This window comes from Saccopteryx leptura, chromosome 12, assembly GCF_036850995.1.
Source record: "Saccopteryx leptura isolate mSacLep1 chromosome 12, mSacLep1_pri_phased_curated, whole genome shotgun sequence".
Lineage (NCBI taxonomy): Eukaryota > Metazoa > Chordata > Mammalia > Chiroptera > Emballonuridae > Saccopteryx > Saccopteryx leptura.
In genome coordinates, this window is record NC_089514.1 from 23131763 (window position 1) to 23154884 (window position 23122).

At 36.2% G+C, this 23122-nt stretch overlaps 1 protein-coding gene across 1 annotated transcript in view; it reads left to right on the top strand.

Moving 5' to 3' along the window:
* AGMO (alkylglycerol monooxygenase) overlaps nucleotides 1–23122 on the top strand; it is a 314576-nt gene that overhangs the window by 103736 nt on the left and 187718 nt on the right. Inside the window, exons 4-5 of the mRNA XM_066354139.1 lie at nucleotides 11515–11618; nucleotides 21654–21749. Coding sequence (XP_066210236.1) covers nucleotides 11515–11618; nucleotides 21654–21749 — 200 coding nt within the window. The remainder of the gene's footprint in view (nucleotides 1–11514; nucleotides 11619–21653; nucleotides 21750–23122) is intronic.

Genomic DNA, 23122 nt, shown 5'->3' on the forward strand with positions numbered 1-23122 from the left:
AAAAACATTCAGTTCTAAGATGTGTGTCAACCGGGGTAGAACAAACGTTCTCAAATGTACAAAAGGAAATCTATCAGAGGCAGATTGCTTCCTCAAACACCAGTGACAATGCTAATCTATGTCAAAATCACACCAGGCACAAGGAAAGAGGGACTTATTCCAACTGGGGAAGTCAGTATATTGAATTCTGTAATACTGAGTGTTTCTAACATGAAAACCAGACTCATTTGCTATAAAGTGTTAAAATTTAGTTTCAAAACACAAAGGCAAATGGTAAAGAGCACTAGAACGACCTTATTATTGGAAAAATGATCGTGGTAGGTGTTTATTGTTGTTGACAGCGGTAATCTACATCCATAAGGTTAATTTGAGAGAGAATGAAAACAGATTGCAGCCACTTTCAAACTAATGGTTTTAGTACATTTTTTTCTTGTTTTTCTTTTTCTGGACAATCCCTGGTTGTTTTGTTTCCCTGTTCCCTTCCTTATATTGCTCTCCTTTCAAACTTCGGAGGTTATTTGTTCTTGGATTCTATGACATGTGGAGACAAATTGTGTAAGTCATTGTTCCAAACATAATACAGCAGAAGTTCATTGAGTTTCACCACAGGCGAGCATGCCGCGCGGAGTGCTGTAGGAGTGCTTGCCAATCCTGGCTGACTCTTGACATAAAGACTGTTCTTCTCCCACGATTTCTGCCCCCAGTTGTGCTAGTGAGGTCATTATGAATGTCAAATATATGTCACAAAACACTCTGGAAAATTTTTGCTTTTGATCTATGTAAAACATGAAGACTCTTTAGAATCTGAATATATTGCAAGATAAAATCACTAACTGTATCAGTACTTAAGTCTTGTTGTTAATGTTCCTGTTGACAACCAAGATCCAAGAATTTGGTTGCATTAAATGGATATGTGATCTTCATGGAATATCAAAATTGGTAATGCTTTTTGAATGTAGTACTGATAAGTTACATTTCCCAGGCTTTTTATTTAATTCTGCCAATTTTGCAGAAAGGGGTAGTTTTCCTAAGGACATGGCTATTTCCACATGGTTGAGAGGTCTGGACTCTTCCTTAACCAAAGATATCTCTTCACCAACCTATTATATCCCTGGAAATTTCAGTAGTCATACCACTTAAGAATATGTTAGTTCAATAACACATTTATGTGTTGAGTGGGAAAGAGTTCTTCCCATGCATCATCAGTGGTATAAATCAGGATTCTCTAGCATGATCACCTGGCTCATAGTCTAGGGTTGAGGAAGTATAAATTTGAACTGAGAGAAGAGACATCAGGTGATTTATTTGGCCTTGGCCAAATTTCCTAGTACATGGTAAACATTTTTATGTTTATGATCATTGCTGTTGTTATTATTTTATTATTAATCAAACTCATCTAAAGTAAAGATAGGGAGAAACTCATGGCAACTCTAACCTAGGAGGCAAGCATGCAATGACCCAAATCTGAATAACGTGAGTTATTATGAAATCTTATTTCTATGATGTTTTAAGAATAGACAATACAGGAAGACAGGTAGGAAAGTCACTTTAGCTCTAAGGCAGAATGAAGCTAATGTCTTATATTCCGTGTAAGACCTGGTTGAAATATTAAAACAATGACTACAGGCCCTGGCCGGTTGGCTCAGCGGTAGAGCGTCGGCCTGGCGTGCAGGGGGACCCGGGTTCGATTCCCGGCCAGGGCACATAGGAGAATCGCCCATTTGCTTCTCCACCCCCACCCTCCTTCCTCTCTGTCTCTCTCTTCCCCTCCGGCAGCCGAGGCTCCATTGAAGCAAAGATGGCCTGGGCACTGGGGATGGCTCCTTGGCCTCTGCCCCAGGCGCTAGAGTGGCTCTGGTCGCGGCAGAGCGACCCCCCGGAGGGGCAGAGCATCACCCCCTGGTGGGCAGAGTGTTGCCCCTGGTGGGCGTGCCGGGTGGATCCCGGTGGGGCGCACACGGGAGTCTGTCTGACTGTCTCTCCCCGTTTCCAGCTTCAGAAAAATACAAAAAAAAAAAATAATAAAAAAAAAAACAATGACTACAAGTTATGTAGGATATGTACAACTACAAAAAATTATTTTTATTTAAAGACATGAAAAACTGTTTTCTATCAACTCTTTCTATATATTTCTTTTGCTTCTATTTGGTTATAGGTTCTTTGGGGATTTTTTTTATTTTGTACTTTTATCATAATACTAACACAAGATTTGTACATAGCAGAGATTCAATAAACTATTGGTAAATAAATCTTGATTTTTAAGAATACACAATTGAAATAAAAACATTAAATATAATTTTAAATTTTAGATTTTCCCAAATGGGATCTAAAGTAGAATAAAACTGACATAAATATGGATATGTCTAAATTCTGAAATTTTTTAATCACATTCTTAATTTTTTAATGAAAGTTAATGTGGTAGGTAGAAATGACATTCTTATAAATACAGTTTTAATTTTAATATTTGTTCAAATAACTCAATAATAAGCAGTACATTAAGTACATTAGTTCTTATTTTTGCATTGTATAGAAGTAGAAGATTTGGCTGAAGAAATGATGTAGATATTTTGCTTCACACTGAAAAGCTATACTTTCTTTGATTTTCTTTTGTATAAATTTTGAAAGAATGTAAACATAGCTATAGATAATTATAATTTAAAAATTTCATAGACTAGAATTTAAAAGCTTTCTTTTGAACATAAAAATGTATTAAAGCTTTGATTACCAGAAAAATTCGAGTGACAATTTAGTATTTATGTCAATTTTATGGCCATCATTTGTTACCACCGCTAGAGAGATGATTTAATATCTACATGTTGCCAAACATCCAAATAAAAAGCAAAATTTAGGAAAAGGGTGGTTGGATGAAAAAGGTAAAGGGTTCGAGGAGTAAAAATTGGTAGTTACAAAATAGTCATAGGGCTATAAAGTACAGCATAGTAAATAACGTTTTAACAACTATGTATGGGACCAGGTGGGTACTAGAAATATCAGAGGGAACACTCTGTAAACAGGTGTCCCCAAACTATGGCCTGTGGGCCGCAATGCGGCCCCCTGAGGCCATTTATCCAGCCCCCACTGCACTTCTGGAATGGGCACCTCTTTCATTGGTGGTCAGTGAGAGGACCACTGTATTTGGCAGCCCTCCAATGGTCTGAGGGACAGTGAACTGGCCCTCTGTGTAAAAAGTTTGGGGACCCCTGTTGATTGTCTAACCACTATGCTGTATACTTGAAACTAATACGAAATTATATTGGATATAAAGTGTAATTTAAAAACATTTTTTAATTAAAAAAATTTTAAGTGAAAATATCAGTTAATCCTTTGGATATCTGGTCTCTGTGATGCTGAATATTAGGATATTTGCAAAATGTATTGAATAGAAATAGGGAGATACAGCCAATTTATCAATTTTATTCTCATTTATTGGACATTTTTAGCTATATTTAGTAATTTGACATTAAGTGGGCAAAGAACAGATTAGAAAAAATACAACAAAGGATATTAGTCTCTACTTATTGCATGAATTAGCCCTGTCATTAATTTTTTTTCAGAGACAGAGAGAGAGTCAGAGATAGGGATAGATAGGGACAGACAGGAATGGAGAGAGATGAGAAGCATCAATCATCAGTTTTTCATTGCAACACCTTAGTTGTTCATTGATTACTTTCTCATATGTGCCTTGACCGTGGGCCTTCAGCAGACCGAGTAACCCCTTGCTCGAGCCAGCGACCTTGGGTCCAAGCTGGTGAACTTTGCTCAAACCAGATGAGCCCATGCTCAAGCTGGCAATGTACGGGTCTCAAACCTGGGTCCTCTGCATCCCAGTCCAATGCTCTATCCACTGTGCCACTGCCCGGTCAGGCTAGCCCTGCCATTAATTTTATCATCCCAATTTTATTTGCTGCTAGAGGAAGTGAGTAAAGTTGTGATGACAAAACTGATGCCACTGCTAATTCATTCAAAGAGTAAAGAATAGTAAAATAATTAAGGGTGGATTCAATGTTACTCACATTTTCCTGTTAGACTTTAGTTTGATAGCTTGATATGTTATGAATTTTTTGCTTGCTTATCTCAATTAACTTCTTTAAATCATTTATCAATCATACTTATCTTTTGGAAAAAGGGGGCAGGGGCACAAAAAACCAGAGAGAAGGTGACGGAGGACAATTTGACTTTGGGTGACGGGTATGCAATATAACTGAATGACAAGATAATCTGGAGATGTTTTCTTTGAACATATGTACCCTGATTTATTAATGTCACCCCATTAAAATTAATAAAAAATATGGAACATGCTTTTAAAGGATTCACATATCTAGATTCTTCAAATTCAAAGGGACAATTGTTTTCAATGAAAAATTGAATGCTTTAGCCTAACCAGGTGGTGGTACAGCGGTGGTACAGTGGATAGAGCATTGGACTTGGATGCGGAGGATCCAGGGTTGAGACCCCGAGGTCGCCAGCTTGAGCGCGGGCTCATCTGGTTTGAGCAAAAGCTCACCAGCTTGGACCCAAGGTCGCTGGCTTGAGCAAGGGGTTACTTGGTCTGCTGTGGCCCCACGGTCAAGGCACATATGAGAAAATAATCAATGAACAACTAAGGTGTCGCACCGAAAAACTGATGATCGATGCTTCTCATCTCTTTTCGTTCCTGTCTGTCTGTCCCTATCTATCCCTCTCTGACTCTCTCTCTGTTTCTGTAAAAAAAAAAAAAAAAAAAAAAAAAAAAAAAGAATTGAATGCTCCAGTGTTTTATAATGTTAGACTTCTTGAAAAAGGCAATAAGGCCGTTTTTCCAATTCAAGAGGTTTAGCACCATTATTTAATAGAGTGTGTTGAGCTTCTTAATGTCTTTTACTTATTGGAAATTACCAAATATTTGCCAACTGAGAATACTTGGACTCAGTTACCTCTATTCCTGAAGGAGAAAACGTCCAGTTATGAAATGAATAAGTCATGGAGATGTAATGTGAAGCACAGGGAATGTAGTCAGTAATTTTGTAATAACTTTGTATGGTGACAGATGGTAACTAGACTCATTGTGGGAATCATTTAGTTATATATATATATATATATATATATATAGAGAGAGAGAGAGAGAGAGAGAGAGAGAGAGAGAATCACTATGTCCACCTAAAACTATAAGATATTATATATCAATTACACATCGATTAAAAAATATCTAAGAGGACAGTAAATGCATCAAATAAATCACTGCTGAGAGAAAGAATAAAAATCTCTCCTTTAATGAAACTCTTTGCCTTTTCCTTTTTAATTTTATTTTTATTATTTATAAAATTAAAAATTTGAACCATAAGACCCTGCAGTTCTCATGTTCCACAGTCACTGAAGAAGCTGCTAAATGTTGCATAATGTTTCTAAAATCCTTTCTTGGTGCCAAGATTCATCATTGTATTGCAAATATGCCTGTTTCATTTTTTTTCCTTTATAACTTGAGGATTTTCCAAATTCTTAGTGAACACCACATTATCATCCTAAAGATACCTCAAGACTAGCTACTACTGAAGATTAAATAGCTATCATATAGCTGTAAAAATTCCTTGTAGACCTGTGTTTATGTCTCATATTAATCTGAAGAGTTATTTCTCTCCATTCCATAGCTGACAAGATATGTAACAACAGATTTATGTAGATATATTTTAGGAGTGTAATACATGTGGACTCTCTTAGTTTCAGACACTTGCAAATATCTCATCATTCTGAAAAATTTCTCTACAATTGTCCCTGTTCTTTGTTGTATACAGTAAAAATATATTTTTCACAAAACTCTCAAGTGTATAAATAGGAATACATCAAAATTAAAACTTCTGTTCTTCATAAGATACTGGTAAAATATGAAAAATCTCTTAGTCCACAGAATAAGAGAAAATGTTTGCAAATCACACATCTCATAAAAGTCTTGTATGCAGAATGTACAAAGACCTCTCCAAGCTCAATAATAAAAAAAATAACCCAATTAAAATGTGGGCACATGATTTGAATCGTCAGTTCAAAAAAGACTTATAGATGGCAAATAACCATATGGAGAGATAATCATTGTCATTAGCTATTCTTTTTTTTTTTTTTGTATTTTTCTGAACCTGGAAACGGGGAGAGACAGTCAGACAGACTCCCGCATGCGCCCGACGGGGATCCACCCGGCATGCCCACCAGGGGCTACGCTCTGCCCACCAGGGGGCAATGCTCTGCCCCTCTGGGGGGTCGCTCTGCCGCGACCAGAGCCACTCTAGTGCCTGGGGCAGAGGCCAAGGAGCCATCCCCAGCGCCCGGGCCATCTTTGCTCCAATAGAGCCTTGGCTGCGGGAGGGGAAGAGAGAGACAGAGAGGAAGGAGGGGGGGAGGTGGAGAAGCAAATGGGCGCTTCTCCTATGTGCCCTGGCCGGGAATCGAACCTGGGTCCCCCGCACGCCAGGCCGACGCTCTACCACTGAGCCAACTGGCCAGGGCCTGTTATTAGCTATTCTGACAATACAAATTAAATTTTCAGTTATACCAGTTGCGACTGCTAAATGAATAAAAAACAAACAAAATAAAAACTGTGGTATGACCATCTAAACGGAATACTATTCAAGAACAACAAAACAGACTACTGATAAACACAGCAAAATGGAGGAATCTGTAATGCATTATGCCAAGGGAAAGAAACCAGACACAAAAGGCTAAATACTGTACAATTAATTTCTATAACATTCTCAAAAAAGCAACACTATAGGAAAGAAACCAATTCAGTCTACACTAGGGACTGAGAATGAAGTTAAGGAAATTGCCCATTGTATTAATTATCTACTGCTTTGTAACATACTTGTGGCTTTTCTCAGAGTCTCTGAGTTAGAATCTGGGTACAGGTTACATGTGTGCTTCTAGCTCCAGTTCTTTCACGAGGTTGTTGTTCAGTAGTCATTTGCTGACTGCAGTGTTATCTGATGGCTCAACTGGGGGAGGATCTGCTTTCAAATTCAAATAGTTGTTGGCAGGATTTAGTTTCATGAGGAATTTGGACCAATGAGTTTGGCTTCTTGCTAGCTGGTTAGTTTGGGGCACTCTTTTTTTTTTTTTTTCATTTTTCTGAAGCTGGAAACAGGGAGAGACAGTCAGACAGACTCCCGCATGCGCCCGACCGGGATCCACCTGGCACGCCCACCAGGGGCGACGCTCTGCCCACCAGGGGGCGATGCTCTGCCCATCCTGGGCGTCGCCATGTTGCGACCAGAGCCACTCTAGTGCCTGAGGCAGAGGCCACAGAGCCATCCCCAGCGCCCGGGCCATCTTTGCTCCAATGGAGCCTTGGCTGCGGGAGGGGAAGAGAGAGACAGAGAGGAAAGCGCAGCGGAGGGGTGGAGAAGCAAATGGGCGCTTCTCCTGTGTGCCCTGGCCTGGAATCAAACCCGGGTCCTCCGCACACTAGGCCGACGCTCTACCGCTGAGCCAACCGGCCAGGGCTTGGGACACTCTTAATTCCCTGCCATCTGTGCTTCTTTAAAGGGCAGCTAACAACATGGCAGCTGACTTTCCTCAGACAGCACTTGTGAGAGTATAAGAGAAGGCACCCAAGACATAAGCCATTGTCTTTTTAAAACTCATACTAAGAGTGTTATCCCATCGGCTTTACCAAAATTATACTCACTAGATGGAAGTCATTAAATCCAGCTGACACTCAAGGGGAGGGAGTAAAGAAAAAGATAAACACCAGGTGACAGGAATTATTGGGGACCATCTTAGAGGCTGCCTCCCATAGGCAGCCCTCTGGATCCCAGTGATTTATATTTCTCCCACATTCAAAACATATTCACCTCTTCCAAGGTCCCAAGAGTTTCATCCCATTACACTCAGTTCAAAGTCCAGAATCTTATCATGTGAATCAAGGAGCCATCCTCGAGTTAGCCTGTCATCAACTCAAAGTGGAATGGCGAACTTTTGGGGATGATCAAAACTATTTTGTATCTTGATTATGACAGTGGTTACACAGCTGTGTTTGTTTGATAAAAAGTCACAGCATTGAATACTAAAAGAGATAGTTTACAATATGTGTAAGTAATACTTTAATTTTTAAAAAGTAGAAAAAAAGTTAAACTCAAGAATATAACATACACACAAGCACACATGCAACATTATATTTGGGCAAACAAATTGAATGATCGATCAATGTATTAATCACATATATTTCTATAAGTCCAAGTCTTTGCACTGGAAAGCAGCATAATTGTTTCTAATGATATCATTGAAAAGCCATAATCACACCATATGCTTGTATAATCAATAATTTGCTTATAGGAAAAGAAAATTGTTATTGACTACAACTCATAATTATATTCTTTTATAGGAAGAAGTTTATTGTGACACTATTTTTCACTTTAGTATTTGTTTTTATTCCTTAGAACAGAGAAGTCATCAATTCAAGAATTAGTGAAGGTGAACAAATTTGCAAATTGCACTATTGACTTTTTCTCATGTTATTTACAAAATAACTATTGGAATAATTTTTCATAAATTACATTCTATTCTATAACCACATTTATTTACTTCAAGTTATCTGAATATAGACTGTGAAAAAAATGCCACATTCTTGTTTTTCGCAATTCAGCAAAGTGTCAGAAGTAAGGCAGTGAGATCCATTGACTGTACCCTGTTTATACAGCTGCACTTCATTGCATGAAGGCTTGTGATAGGAAGTAGGTCCTTTTAAAACAACTACAGAGACAGGTCTTTGACCTCCACCTTTGTGGATTCTTTATTCCACCATTTAGCTTCTGTGGAGGTTATAAGGAAGTGGTTTCAATTTATCTTATCACCCCTAATTTAACCTCATCAGATTTGTTTATCCCCTTGTGAACTCATAACATGAATGCGTCATGATGAATTTTTTAAACAAACTCTGTAAGGTTCAACAAAATGGACAATATTTTTATTAGTGATGAAGTTTTTAAGTTGTGGATTCTGAAATGTTCAAAATGGGTGTCTTCTAGAGAAAAAATAGTGTTTTGATTGCTTCAGAGGCTCAATCTTTAAGAGGTTTTAAAAGGCTTAGGAGAGTCATCAAATTTATTACATTTTTTTAGTGAATATTTTGGGATGACACTGGTTAATATAATTATGCAGGTTTAAAATTTTTTTAAGATTTATTTATTTATTTATTCATTATTATTAGAGAGAGGGGAGAGAGGGGGGGGGAGAGATAGAGAGAGAGAACAGGGGGAGGAGCAGGAAGCATCAACTCCCATATGTGCCTTGACCAGGCAAGCCCAGGGTTTCGAACTGGCGACCTCAGCATTCCAGGTCGATGCTTTATCCACTGCGCCACCACAGGTCAGGCTAATTATGCAGGTTTTAGATGTCCAATCTACAACACATCTCTATACGCCATGCTGTGTGTTCACCGCCCCCAAATCAAGTCTTTGTCTATCACCATTTATCCCGCCTGTACCCTCCTCCCTCATCCCCCCCCCCCCCCCAAATCACAACACTGTCATTTGTGTCTGTAAATTTTTCCTAATTTTTGGTCCTTTCGTGCTCCATCCTTCTAACCCCCTCACCCAGCCCCTTTCTCCAGCTGACACCCTGATCTCTATCTATGAGTCTGTCTGTTTCTTCTTAGTTCACTTGAGTGGATAAAAAAGCTGTGGCACATCTACACAACGTAATACTACGCAGCCATATAAAAGAAGGAAATCTTAGCTTTTGTGACAGCATGGATGGACCTTGAGAGCTTTAGTCTAAGTGAAATAAGCCAGTCAGAGAAAGACAATTTTTTTACCTTTTAATAAACTTCTGTATAACATCTGAAATTATCAGGTGCCACAGGATTCTTTGTATATCTCTTATTTGTAGCTATATACGCTAGTCAATAAACCAGAGATGTAGGTTCTAGGTTACTTCAAGGATTATGCCTGGACAGTTAGAGGTCATTATGGTGAAGTAGGTTGTATTTGTGTTAGAAGACTTTCCTTAATTGCTTGGGTAAAAATACATGGTCATTACTATAGTTGATTAAAATATCAACCAATCAGAATGTAACTTACATATAAACTGAGGGTTTGTGAAAAATACTTGCAAATACATAACTTTAAGAAAAAATGACTTTTGATAGGGCTATCGATTAATAATCTCCTGTTCAAAATGTTCTCGTTCTCACAGAATTAAGTCCTTATACCTCTTAGCTATCATTTGTTTATTAAAATTCTTTTGCAAATTTTGTTTGGTAACTCCCTACAAGATTGTCCAGAGCTTTCATTTCCTAAATTAATGGTCAAAAAGTTCACCCAGATCAAATATATCTGTGTGTGTATATGTTACATATATATAATAATAAAATATATGTGTATATTATATATGTACTATACACACATATACATATATATTATATATATTTATAATTTTTATAAAACCCTTTAACAAATTAATCTGCTTTTGCCATGAATTTTATCTATTAGTATACAGCAGCTACAAAGAAAAATAACCCCAAATATTTACTCTTCGGTTCACTGTTCATATCCCGTGAATGTGAGCCTCAGATATTTTATTTTTCATCTACACTGGCAGACATACAATGATTATCTCACATGGATAAGTCTATCTCCTATATTTGTAGTAAAGCACTAAATATAAATTAGTTTACCTATGAACGTGATTTTTAAAAATTGAATATAACAGGCATTTTGATCTGTCATTCTGGTAGGAAAGAAATAAATATGGACAGAATGAAACTCGTTTTATGCCATCTACTAAGGGGTCATTATTGTGGTATGTTTATTCTAGAAAAAATAAGCAACCATCTTTTTGCAGTATATATGATTTTCAAGGGATCATGAGGGTAATTTGTGTAAAACTTGAAAATAAACAACTTACATTTCCTTTTTATTATGAGGACAAACAGAAATTAAGTAGGGCAGTTTTAGAAATGGCGTAGTGTTTTGGTAAGCTAATACATTTTTTAAAATAAAAATAAAACCTTATATCCGAGGAACAATTATTTTTCTGCTTTGCTTCTTATTTCAAGAGACATATTTTGAGATTTTGTAAAACACCATCAGGAAAGAATATATATAATATTTTATTCCAAAATTTATGCAACAGTTTCTCCCGTCACAGTATTCCTCTTTAATTAGAAATATGTTATCACATACTGAAAAATCATCACTATTCACTGACTATATTGTTATAACATCACCAGTTAGCTTTTATGGTCTGTAATACTGTAATATGTTAGCAAAGTGTAAATTTTGGAAGTCATTTCAGTTTGCTGGAGGCATTTAATTATATCATATACACTGTACATATTTACTGGCTAAGTTTCAATTTTTTATTTGTTTATAATTTATACCCTCCCTGCTTCCAAAAATGATTTGAGGCAGCTTATTTTAATTATAACTATATTGGCTTTCCCAGAGATGTTCCAGATTTTCTTCCTCACTCAACAGAGCAGCATACATAACTGCAAATGGAAGTTGCTTTGTTCTTATTCTCATGGTTCGTTTCAAATTATGTGTTTTGCAGAGGTTAATATTATGTGGGCTGCACACCAAACACACCACAGCTCTGAAGACTATAACTTATCCACAGCACTGAGACAGTCTGCCTTCCAAATATATACTTCCTGGGTAAGTTGAATGAAATTGAATAAATGTGATAATATAATTCATTTTTAAAAGTCTCAGCTGTTTCTATTTCCTATGAGTAAACTAATAAGGTGTTTTTGCTAAAATCCTTCTTTCTCCTCTGGAAGGACAGACACAACAATGAAGCATGTGGTGCTTTCTAATGATAGTCTTTGATTTGACTGAAAAAAATCATCCTGAGGTATATAGCATGGTGTGAAAGTGGCTATTCTTTATTCACCGTCAGGGAATGGAATTGATGGATAGACAATGTATCTAATCCAGATATATGCAAACCAAGATTTTATTGGACACTTTTAAAAGTAGTTTAGAAAATAAAAAAAAATTAGTTCCCATTTCTGAATGCCCATGGAAAATCTACTTAAACCCTTTGCCATTTATCTATGTTTTAGAGCTATTTGAGTGATGGTCAACAAAACGTTTGGCTCTGCAATATTTTCACACAAGAAAATGACATGACTAAGGTAGCCCCAAGCCTAAGTTTCTTCAGATACAATGGGCGAAGCTGATCTACCCCAACATCCCTCATCCTGCATTGACCCTCTTTAGCTCCTAGGCATCCACAATACTGCTGCTAAAATGCATGTTGAGCTAGAAAGTCAGAGCTGCCCATGCGTAAGTGCATCAACGACTAAGCGATTTAATAAGTTATGATGATCTAACACTTGTAAGACTCGAGGTGCAAGATGTTTCTTTTACATATCATTTATTTAGTGCCCTCCGTGTGCCAGACAATCTTTTGAGATCTCGTTATGTTTTGACTCATTTGATATTCACGATAACTTTAAGATATGAATACCACTGTCACTCCCATTTTTAAGTGATGGGATTGAGTCCATAGTTTGGTCACAAGACTAGTCAAGAGAAGAGTAGAATTTGAACTCATTCATTTAACCTGGCTGCATGTTCCCAGACCTTAAGCTGTACACTACATTCTTCCCTAGGCTCCTCTATATTTTATCTTGTACAAAATAGGCTGAATATCAGACCGATTAAAATAATAATCTGAAAAATCTGTATTCTCTCCTGATTTGTATATTTCTTCTTACGTGAGGACAACTCAAGCCTCTAAGAGCCTCATTTGGGGAAGGAAGTGTCCCTGAAAGGATACAGCTGTATTTCTAGTCGCTCCAGGGAAGTCAGTACAGGTAGTGAATTAATCATCTGAGTGATTATCAAAGGAAACTTTTTATCAGAGCATTATAGATTCCAGAACTGAAAGAAACCTTGGAGAAAATATATTTAAATCATCCATTTTGAAAGCTACAGAGGAATCTCCAGGGAGCCCCCTGCATCATGCAGTATTGAACTTTGCTGTTTGGAACTGCGTTCAGACATCTCACTCCCAGTTTCTGGTCATCTTTATCCTGGTCTCACTTGTGTCATCACCCCCTATTAATCAATGCATCCAAAGTTACAGATCTGTGAACATCTAGGTGAGATGCAGATTCACAGCTATTTATTGCAGGAATAAATTTCCTTTGCAACCTCCTATCACGTCACCAAGGACACAGAAATATGTTGGTTAAGGAAGTGAGGATTGGGAATGTATCACAAGCTGCTATATTTGGGGGGGGGGGGCAGAGAGGGGATGGATTTGAAGGACTAGCCGTGTGGGACATGATCGGTCAGGATTGTCAATCAGCCTGTGTTCTTTTCTAGCATTTGTAGGTCTGTCTCAAGATAGCGTAAGTGGTTTAAGTGTTTGTGACAGTTAATAATAGTCTGACGTAGGTCTTTCTAAACATTGAAGTCAAAGAGTAGTTATCAGTTCTCTTTATTTATTTGTCTCTTTTGTACAATTCTTTTCATCAACACCACTATGTACAAGGCTTATAATTGGTTAGTAACTGAGGAGACAATGTGTTTTAGAACAAATGAAAAATGCATCCTGCCGTTGAAGATAAAATTGAAATGAAAAGCAAAATTAAGCTCCAAGGCCTTTTTTTTATATATATAGTACTGTGATATAATCAGGGGGGTAGATCAGTTATTTAAAGAAGTGAAATGTAAGAATTAAACTTTTAAGAATTCCTAACCATATTTATTTTGCATTTTTATCCAGTTTTAAACTTAGATTTAATATTACTCATCTAAAAAGAGCGCAATTTTAAGTGAATTTCATTTTATTGTTTTTGTATGCTTCTTCAATCTATTATTACACATCTTAATTAATATAATGCCTTAAACATGATCGTCTCTCCACTTTGCAAATAATAAAATATGTCTAGACCCATGGATATTGTGTAATATATAACAGTGCAGGGATTAACATTTTGTTTTTTCTGCCAACTTTATAATAAAATACCTGAATGCTGCATTTGTATATTGAAAACATAGCTACAGAAGTGCTTGAAAAATAAAAGAATGGGATATGTCAAAGGAATAGAGGAGCCAACTTGAAAGAGCTCCCAATGGCTAAAATGTGGAACAATTTGAACAAAATATATAACATACTGTGGAGTTATAAATCAAAGTATAAAATAAATATCTTTGAAATTGATTCATACCGCTATAGGTAAATGATTAAATAAATAAGTGGGGACAAATAATGGGAGAGAAATTACCTTAAAGAATTAGAACTAATATATGTAGATACTGTCCCTTTCTAGGAAATGGACTTTACCTCTGAGTTTTTTTTTTAATTTTATTTATTCATTTTAGAGAGGAGAGAGAAAGGGAGAGAGAGAGGAGAGAGAGACAGAGAGAGAAAGGGGGGGGAGCTGGAAGCATCAACTCCCATATGTGCCTTGACCAGGCAAGCCCAGGGTTTTGAACCGGTGACCTCAGCATTTCCAGGTCGACGCTTTATCCACTGCGCCACCACAGGTCAGGCTACCTCTGACTTTTGAGTGTGGCCTGTGCTCAGTAAGTCCTTTAGTAAGAAAGAGCATGGAAAAGGGACAGGGACAGGGGGTGGGGCAGGGTGGGAGAGGAACTTCACAATGGAGGCACTTGGCAAACACAATCTCAGATCGAGGTTAACATCCTCAGAAATGCCTTGTTGGTATTATCTACCCTTTGGTAAACTGTAATAAGGTGTCCTCCTGATAGCATATTACCATTTGATAACATAGAATGAGAATGGCTTTCACCCCTGTGGTCTTTATCACTGAAACCCTCACTGCAGTCTAACTAAAAAAGAGACATGTGTCAACCCCCTATTTAGGGACATGCTACAAAATACCTAACCGGTACTCCTCAAAAGTGTTAAGGTCATAAAACACAAGAATCAGCTGGGAAACTGTCACCGATTGGAAGAGGCTATGAGATTATGAAGACTATATGTAATGTTGTACCCTGGACGTAATCCTGAAACAGAAAAAGAATGTTAGAAAAAACAACTAGTGAAATCTGATTAAGGTGTGGAGTGTCGTGTGTCGTGGCATTTAGTGAATGGTAAGGTGTGGATGCTGGTTTCTTAGTCTATATATATATCTCAGCACCTGGATACTTCCTTGTACCTGCTCTTACCTCTGCCTGGAAAACTAGTCCCCTTTACCTCTGATTGTTATGTCCTTCAAAATTCAAATCATTCCTCTCTTACAGATGCCTGCCTAACTTAGCTCAGGTTCTTTTGTCTGTTGCATAAAATATATACTTGCATATCTCAAAGATAGTGTTTATTACTTTGTACCATTGCCTTTCATGCGAGTCTGTAAATTTTAAAAAAAGGAAGCTATTTTTCACTGCCCTATACCTTATATATATAAAATGACTGATATAATCAGTGTTTCATAAACACATAGTACATAAATACATTAAATAAAAGGTGTATAGTTGTCAGATACTAATTTGTCAAAGGAAATATTTTGCTAAATTACCTAGGTAAGACCAATGTGAAACTGATAAAGACACAATGTATAAAACATTTAAATCTGTTTTCATTTAAATATGTTTTATTTAATAGATTCTGCAAAAATTAGATCATTGTTGAGTTATTTACCTGTTAGAATAAATGTATTTAGAACAAATTTGTCTTATGTGAAGCTATTGAATATGAAATAGTAAGTTATCTACATTCAATGAGCTAAGTATTTCTTTAAAGCATAGGGTATTAATGATAAGTGTATTAGTCTGATTTTTAAATCAGTAATTTCTAAAGTTCTGTAGTTATCTCAATATCATTAAATTAGTTTTGTTTTCTAGGTTGGAATTATAATGACCATAGTAAAATATGTTTATAGCATGTTAACAATCTAAAAGAGGTAAATTTTAATCACAATCAAAGAAATGTAGTTATAACATCAGTTAATGAAAACCTTTATTAAAACCTTTGTTATTGTAAATTAGAGAATATATAAATATATAATGATATATATATATATATATATATCATAATATATTTATATTTTTCTGAAGTTGGAAACGGGGAGGCAGCCAGACTGACTCCCGCATGCGCCCGACCAGGATCCACCCGGCATGCCCACCAGGGGGCGATGCTCCGCCCATCTGGGGCGCTGCTCTGTTGCAACCAGAGCCATTCTAGCGCCTGAAGCAGAGGCCAGAGCCATCCTCAGTGCGCGGGCCAACTTTGCTCCAGTAGAGTCCTGGCTGCGGGAGGGGAAGAGAGAGACAGAGAGGAAGGAGAGGGGGAGGGGTGGAGAAGCAGATGGGCGCCTCTCCTATGTGCCCTGGCTGGGAATTGAACCCAGCACTCCTGCATGCCAAGCCGATGCTCTACCACTGAGCCAACCGGACAGGGCCTATAATGATATTTTTGAGACTAATTTAAAAATATACTAATTACATTTAGAAACACGAGGTAGCAATTCATTAAGGATAAAGAAGTCTAGATTGCAGCTATAACTTTTCCACTCTGAATCAATTGTTTCAATTCCAGTGATTTTGTACATAAAATAGGACAATGAATATTTGCTCTGCTTTGTCATGTTATTTTTAAGATCACCTTAAATAATAAATGTGGAAATTCTTTGAATTATATCAAGTATGACTTGCATGTATAATATTGATTTTTAGTTTGCATATAAGATTTCACAGGAACCTTTAGTGAAATATCAGATCTTATTATTACATCATACTCCCTGCCAAACTTTATAAGCAAAGACTGTTTTTCAATATGTGGGAGTTGGAGTTATATAAAGACAAATGTGAACAAATAAAGACACAAGAAAGAACAACTTTGATGTCATGCAGTCAAATGCACTGGGGATGAAATTCTCATCATTCTTATGTCACAGAAGGAAGGCATACCTTGAGCCCCCCCTTGAAGTAAAGAAACAAAACTTTTCTCAGGACCTTGCCTCAGAACCATATACCTTCGCCTCCCTCAACCACCATTCAGACAGCTCACAGGACAAAGTTTATGTCCACATATTATACAAATGAAGCCCTCTGCCAATCTGTGTCTTGACCGGTTTCAAACCCTTGATTCTAGCATGTGATAGGAAGATAGAATTATTCTGTAGTTTACTAAAATTTTTGAAATTAGGTAAAAATTATTCTCTGATTTTTTTAATGTTTTTCTTTACTGAAACCCTTTAGTCATTTGTAGTCCTTATAATGAAGAATAAGTAATATACATCTTGATGAAATATTCAGTCCTCTAACTTGTTCTTGTTCTTATTTTGAGAAGTGCATCCAGTCATTTTTTTTTCCCCATATACAATCCTGACTGGTGGAGCTAGTCATAGTGGCAGAGGTTGGGGACATTAGGAAAAGACATGAGCTTCTGTTCTTAAGGGGACTGCTTTCCTTGGGGGGATTCAAGAGAGCCAACAGCCTTGTAATATAAGCTATTAAGATTTTAAAGAGATAAGTCTGCTCTGATTACCCGGGGAAGCATCTCCCCCCAAAATGATGCTTGTCCTCAATTTGTAAGAAGAAGAACATTTTGCCATGAACAGAGTTGCAAATGAAACATTCTGTAGGGGGAGAATGTCTTTGGAAACATAAAATAATGAAAAAAATATGATAAATTTAGGGAATGGCCAAAAAAAAAAAAGTATGGTATGTGTATTTGTTTCCTGGGACTGCTCATAACAAAATACCAAAAACTGGATGACAAGTCAAATTTATTGTTTTACAGTTGCAGAGGCTGGAAATCTGAGATTAAGGTTTCAACAGAGTTGGTTCCTTCCAAGCACTGTGAGGGAGAATTAGTTCCATCCTTCTCCCCTAGCTTGAGGCTTGCTGGCAATTTGTGGTGTTCTTCGGCTTGTAGATTCATCACCCCAATCTCCGCTTTCAGCTTCACATGGCTTTCTTCTTGTGTGCATGTCTGTCTCTGTGTCCCGATTTCTCCTTTTTATGTAGAAACCAGTCATTGGATTAGAGCCCACCTTAATTACTTCATTTTAACTCAATTACCTGCATAAAGATCCTATTTCCAAATAAGGTCACCTTCTGAGGTACTGAGGGGTCTAGGCCATCATTCTTCTTTTAGAAAGACTCAGTTAAGTGCATAACAGTAGGAGTATGGCTAGAATATAGGATGAATGAGAGGATGAAATGGGGAAAAGAGAAAATAGATATACTCCAAAAAATGGAGATAGAAATATGGGCCTAGATACTTAAAGATAAGTACTTTCTGACTAGAAACAAAAAGCTCTTATTCCAGAAATATGATACATTCGAAGATGTATGTATTTTAAGGGAAGTGATCAGTACCATCTATCTGCAACCAGAGGATTTGGTGTGTGTCACTACTAAATAGAGACTTAAGGAATATGAGACAGTGTACTTGCTTCTTCAATCTTTAGTTTCTCAATTCTGAAGAAAAAAGTTTCTCTAGTAGTACTTAAAAAATGAAGAGTATAGAAGTACAGATATTAATAAAGTTAAATTACTTAAATAAAACATGAACCTCAGAGTTCAGAAGATTTTTTTTTTCATTTCTGTCAATTATTCACATCACCCACTTTGCATAGGAGCATGAACAGCTGTCCTCTCCCTCAGCCCCTGCTTTTTCTCCTACTTTGCCATGCTTCCTGGCCTGATTTCCTCCTTCATTCAACCTAAGGGGCTTACTTTCAATGACTCTGGAAGGCACAGTCCTCTGCCTTCTGTTACATCTGCCCAGAACTCCCCAAACTGTGCTTGAATCCAGTCACCCACCTACTTCATTCCCACACCCTGTTTGGTGAGTGCCATGAGTGTCCTCCAGCACCAGCTGGGCAGTTCAGGGCCCCTCAGTTTACAGCTTTCAGACACAGTTGAGTTGTCAGTGCAGCTCAGCAAACTGATGAGAGCTATAGACTGCTTCTTTAGAAAATGGCACATGGCCTCACACACGCAAGGTCATGCTTTCCGGTAGTGATCAAGGGTGTTCACAGATTTCTTGAGGTCTGCGTATGAGTGCCACAATCCAAAGCAATCTCTGGCTACATTCTTCTTATCTTCATTCCCTCCTCACACACACAGGTCTAGGTTATTCCTCTCCTCTATGATCCTATTATCTATGACTTCTATTAAAAGATAATGAAATAATCTACAGTAGACAGTGAAACTTAGGCTAAAGAGCCTTGGAGTGAGAATGACATGGGTAGATACATGGCAGAGAAGGATATTTTTGCTAAATAGTATAATGTCCTCTTGCCCGGGTACTGAGAGTTGAAGTTTGAGGAAGAAATTTCTTCTGTCAAATTAGTACTATTTGAGGCTCTCTGATGGAAGGGGCATTTAAATTGTGTGTTGTTGTTTTTTTAACTATAGAGGATTTGGCAATGCAAACATTGGAAGTAGAGAAGATAACTGATCATCTCAGAGCTGGATGACATTTACTAAGCTGCTCTGAACTTTGGAAATTAGATCCTTGATTGTATCATTAGATTATAGTGCTATTCATAACGAGACATTAAATTTCAAGTGATTCATGTGACTTACTCTCTAACCCAGGGGTCAGGAACCTATGGCTCACGAGCCAGATATGGCTCTTTTGATGGCTGCATCTGGCTCACAGACAAATCTTTAATAAAAAAAATAATGTTAAAAATATAAAACATTCTCATGTATTACAATCAATTCATTTCCTACCGCTCATGTTCATGGTTGCGGGTGGCTGGAGCCAATCACAGCTGTCCTCCAGGACAACGCAAATTTTTATTGGATAGTGTGTAATGTACACAGGTCATTGTATGGCTCTCATGGAATTACATTTTAAAATATGTGGCGTTCATGGCTCTCTCAGCCAAAAAGGGTCCTGACCCCTGCTCTAACCTATTTCTTTATTTTGTATTGGAAATGTGATTTTTTTTAAATTCAGGCTGAGTTTGTTTTTCTAATTGTCAGTTCACCATTATATGTAATGATTTGTAAGATTTGAGATATTGCTTCATCAAATGTATGTTTAGGAAATCTAATTCTGTGGGAAACTCATTAATAAAGTATTTTATGGGTTAATAGGCTCATGGTTGACAATAGTATGGTATAGGCTCTGAGAAGAAACTTCGCCTGTTTAACTAACCACTTGACAAGTTATTTGACCATAGAACCACCTTTTTCATAAATATTATTACTACCTCCAAGGACTATTTCTCCACAATTTAGGGAATTATAATGAACTATGAATATTCATCTGGTATACACCCTCTTTCCAAATTGAACTATTTATTATTAATCATTTTAGTTTTACATTTTTATTCACATCTCAAAGTTTTCAAAATACTCCTTAACCCAAAGTATTTACACCAGAGGTCACATAAGTATTTTATTAACCTGTTGTAAGAGAACTATTTTAACATATTACAGAAAATCATATTGCTGACCACAGATCTTTTTGAACAAAAAAGGTAGCTAGATTTCAAATGATTATTTTCCTTCACAATTCACTTGTGAGAAGTGAAGCCCAGGGAAGTTTAAGAACTTTGTGAATATCTTTGAGAGTGGAACCAGAGCTTAAAAGTAGATATCTTAAATAAAAGCCTGATATTCTTTGGTTGCTCACTAATCTAATTCATTGCTTAATAATAGATTTATAAATAAGGAAACTGATCCTGTTTGTTATGACAATTAAGACTTTTCATAACTTAAGGTCAGAAACAACTAGATGAGTTTATGTAAATGTCCAATTTCAAATACTTAATCATTACCAAACATTGTTGAAATAATATTTGACCTAATTGAAAACAAAACCCTTAAAATAATCTTAAAATAAAATTGTAATATTCTGAAGAAATACTTTTAAATATTTTGAATTTAAGAAATATTAACTCTACAAAATATGAACTATAAGTTGGAAGTCATATTCTTTTTATTCCTATTTGGTTGATTAGTTTTTTATTTAATAAGATGTTTTCTTACAACATGAAACCACTCTTGAGGATCAAAGCCATAAAGAGAACACAGCAGATTGTGCTTATTAGCTGATTCTAACCAGTTCTGTGGTTTAAGAATAAGTTGTTTTTTATAAGGCAGAGTCATTTCCGTCTATTAAGAAATATTAAACTTTAAAATTTGTTTCAATTGTGGCACTATATCATAACCCCTTCTTTGCTAAATTAAGAAAAATTAGGAGATATTGTGCCTTCAATCAACCACATAAAAACAAATTTGAAGAGACCATTTATTTTATCTTCTCCTTATATGAAATCACTTTTTAGATTACAATTTTGTTTTATTACTAAAAATGCCAGGTTATATATAATACAAGAGTTTGCGAGTTCTCAAGGTATAAAGACACCTGAACCTACAATTTTGTTACTTAAAGAAAATGAGTATGTGTGTATATATAGAAAACCTCTTTAAGTCTAAGAAACACATCCAGCCTTTTCAAGATTAAGGGAATAACATACCACGTATGGTATTTTAACTAGACAACATTAAGTGTGAAATAGAAGTCCACTGGACTTAGCTCTAATATGCTTGCAACTTGATCACCATGCGGAATATTGATGTTGCTAAGTCAAATGTGAAAATAAAATATAAGGAGTAAGGTGAACTTGGGAAAGAATAAGACATGTTTGCTGATGTGTAGACTCCGATGTTGAATCATTAGTAATAGTAGATGTTACGCTGAGAAATCACGCGTGCACATGTAACATTTTTTTAATTTTCCAGATATTCTACTCTCCGCTGGCGCTCTTCATCCCACCGTCAGTGTACGCTGTGCATCTTCAGTTCAATCTCCTCTACCAGTTTTGGATCCACACGGAGGTAAATCCTTTGGGGATTTTTTTTTTTTTTAAGTTTTATACCTAAATAGCCTGAAGCAATGTCCTGGAACTCCACTAGCAGCTGATTTATTGTGTAAGAAAATCTTTGTCTGCATTCTTTAAGGAGAAACATCTGTTCATTTTTATTCCTTTTTACTGAATATATATTGCAAAGTTTACAAGAAGCAATGAGGCCAGTTGGTCTCAATTAAATAAAACCATTTTTTGAACTATTAAGTACCAAAACATTTTAATACTTTATTTAATACAATATCTTCCTGTATTACAGTTTATTAAGCATTGTTTGACAAAAGATGTTGAAATTTATTTTAATATAAAGATATAAATTTATATAAATATATAATTTTTGTATGTTTATATAAATATTATATAATATTTGTATATAAATACTGTTTATAATTTATTTTATATTATAATTTATTATTGTATATTGATAAATAGTTAACTATGTATATAAATATATAATATTTATGTATAAGTGCTAAATTTTAAAAAATTTCTTGACAAAATTATAATGCCTAAAGAAATTATAAAAATAGTTTTGATTGGAAATCCTGCTTTAATTTTAGAGTTTAAATTTTCTTTAAAAAGTGTTCAATATATTGTTAGGGTTTTTTTTTTTTTTTTTACTTTTTACCAGAAAAGTGAACAAATATAATGTTTTTGGTCTTCTGTAGTATCTCAAATTGTCAGACGTGAATGTTTGCAGAAAGATCATTAAGCAACTGATTGGTTTATGAACTATTGTACTGATCTGGTTGTTAAGCAACAAAAATTCACAGACCCCCAAAAATTCTTACTTATACACATGAGAGCCCTTTCAAGCATTTGGTATTTATTGGAAGCCTTTTGAAGTTCTATAGGAAGCACGTTGACAGGTGTTGCAACCGGTTGAACAATACCGCAAATCACAGCTGCATTAAATGCCAAAGCTTGATGCAACAAAGAGCATTATTTCATTAATCTGTAGTATTTCATGCTACTGCTTTACTTGGAATAAAGAGACTGTTACCATGACTTTGGGCATATGTGGCATTATTTGAAGATTTGTTTGAAATAGCATTGCATTTTATGGTAGTTGACATACATCAAACAGTCAATACTACAAACATCTGAAAGAGTTGTTGAGGCCAATTCTGACTCCAGAGGTCAAAGACCAAATTTGTTTAAATCAGTGGAGGGAAGCTTTCTGATGATTTACATGGATAGGTTAAAGGAGAATTACATTTTTATAGCAGCTCTACTCCAGGTCATGCCATGTGTTGGGTCAGGTATTCATTTGGATACAGAACAATGGTGCATAAGTAACTTCTGCCTTTTCCTGTGTCCCTCCAAGAGGATCATGAGCCAGAG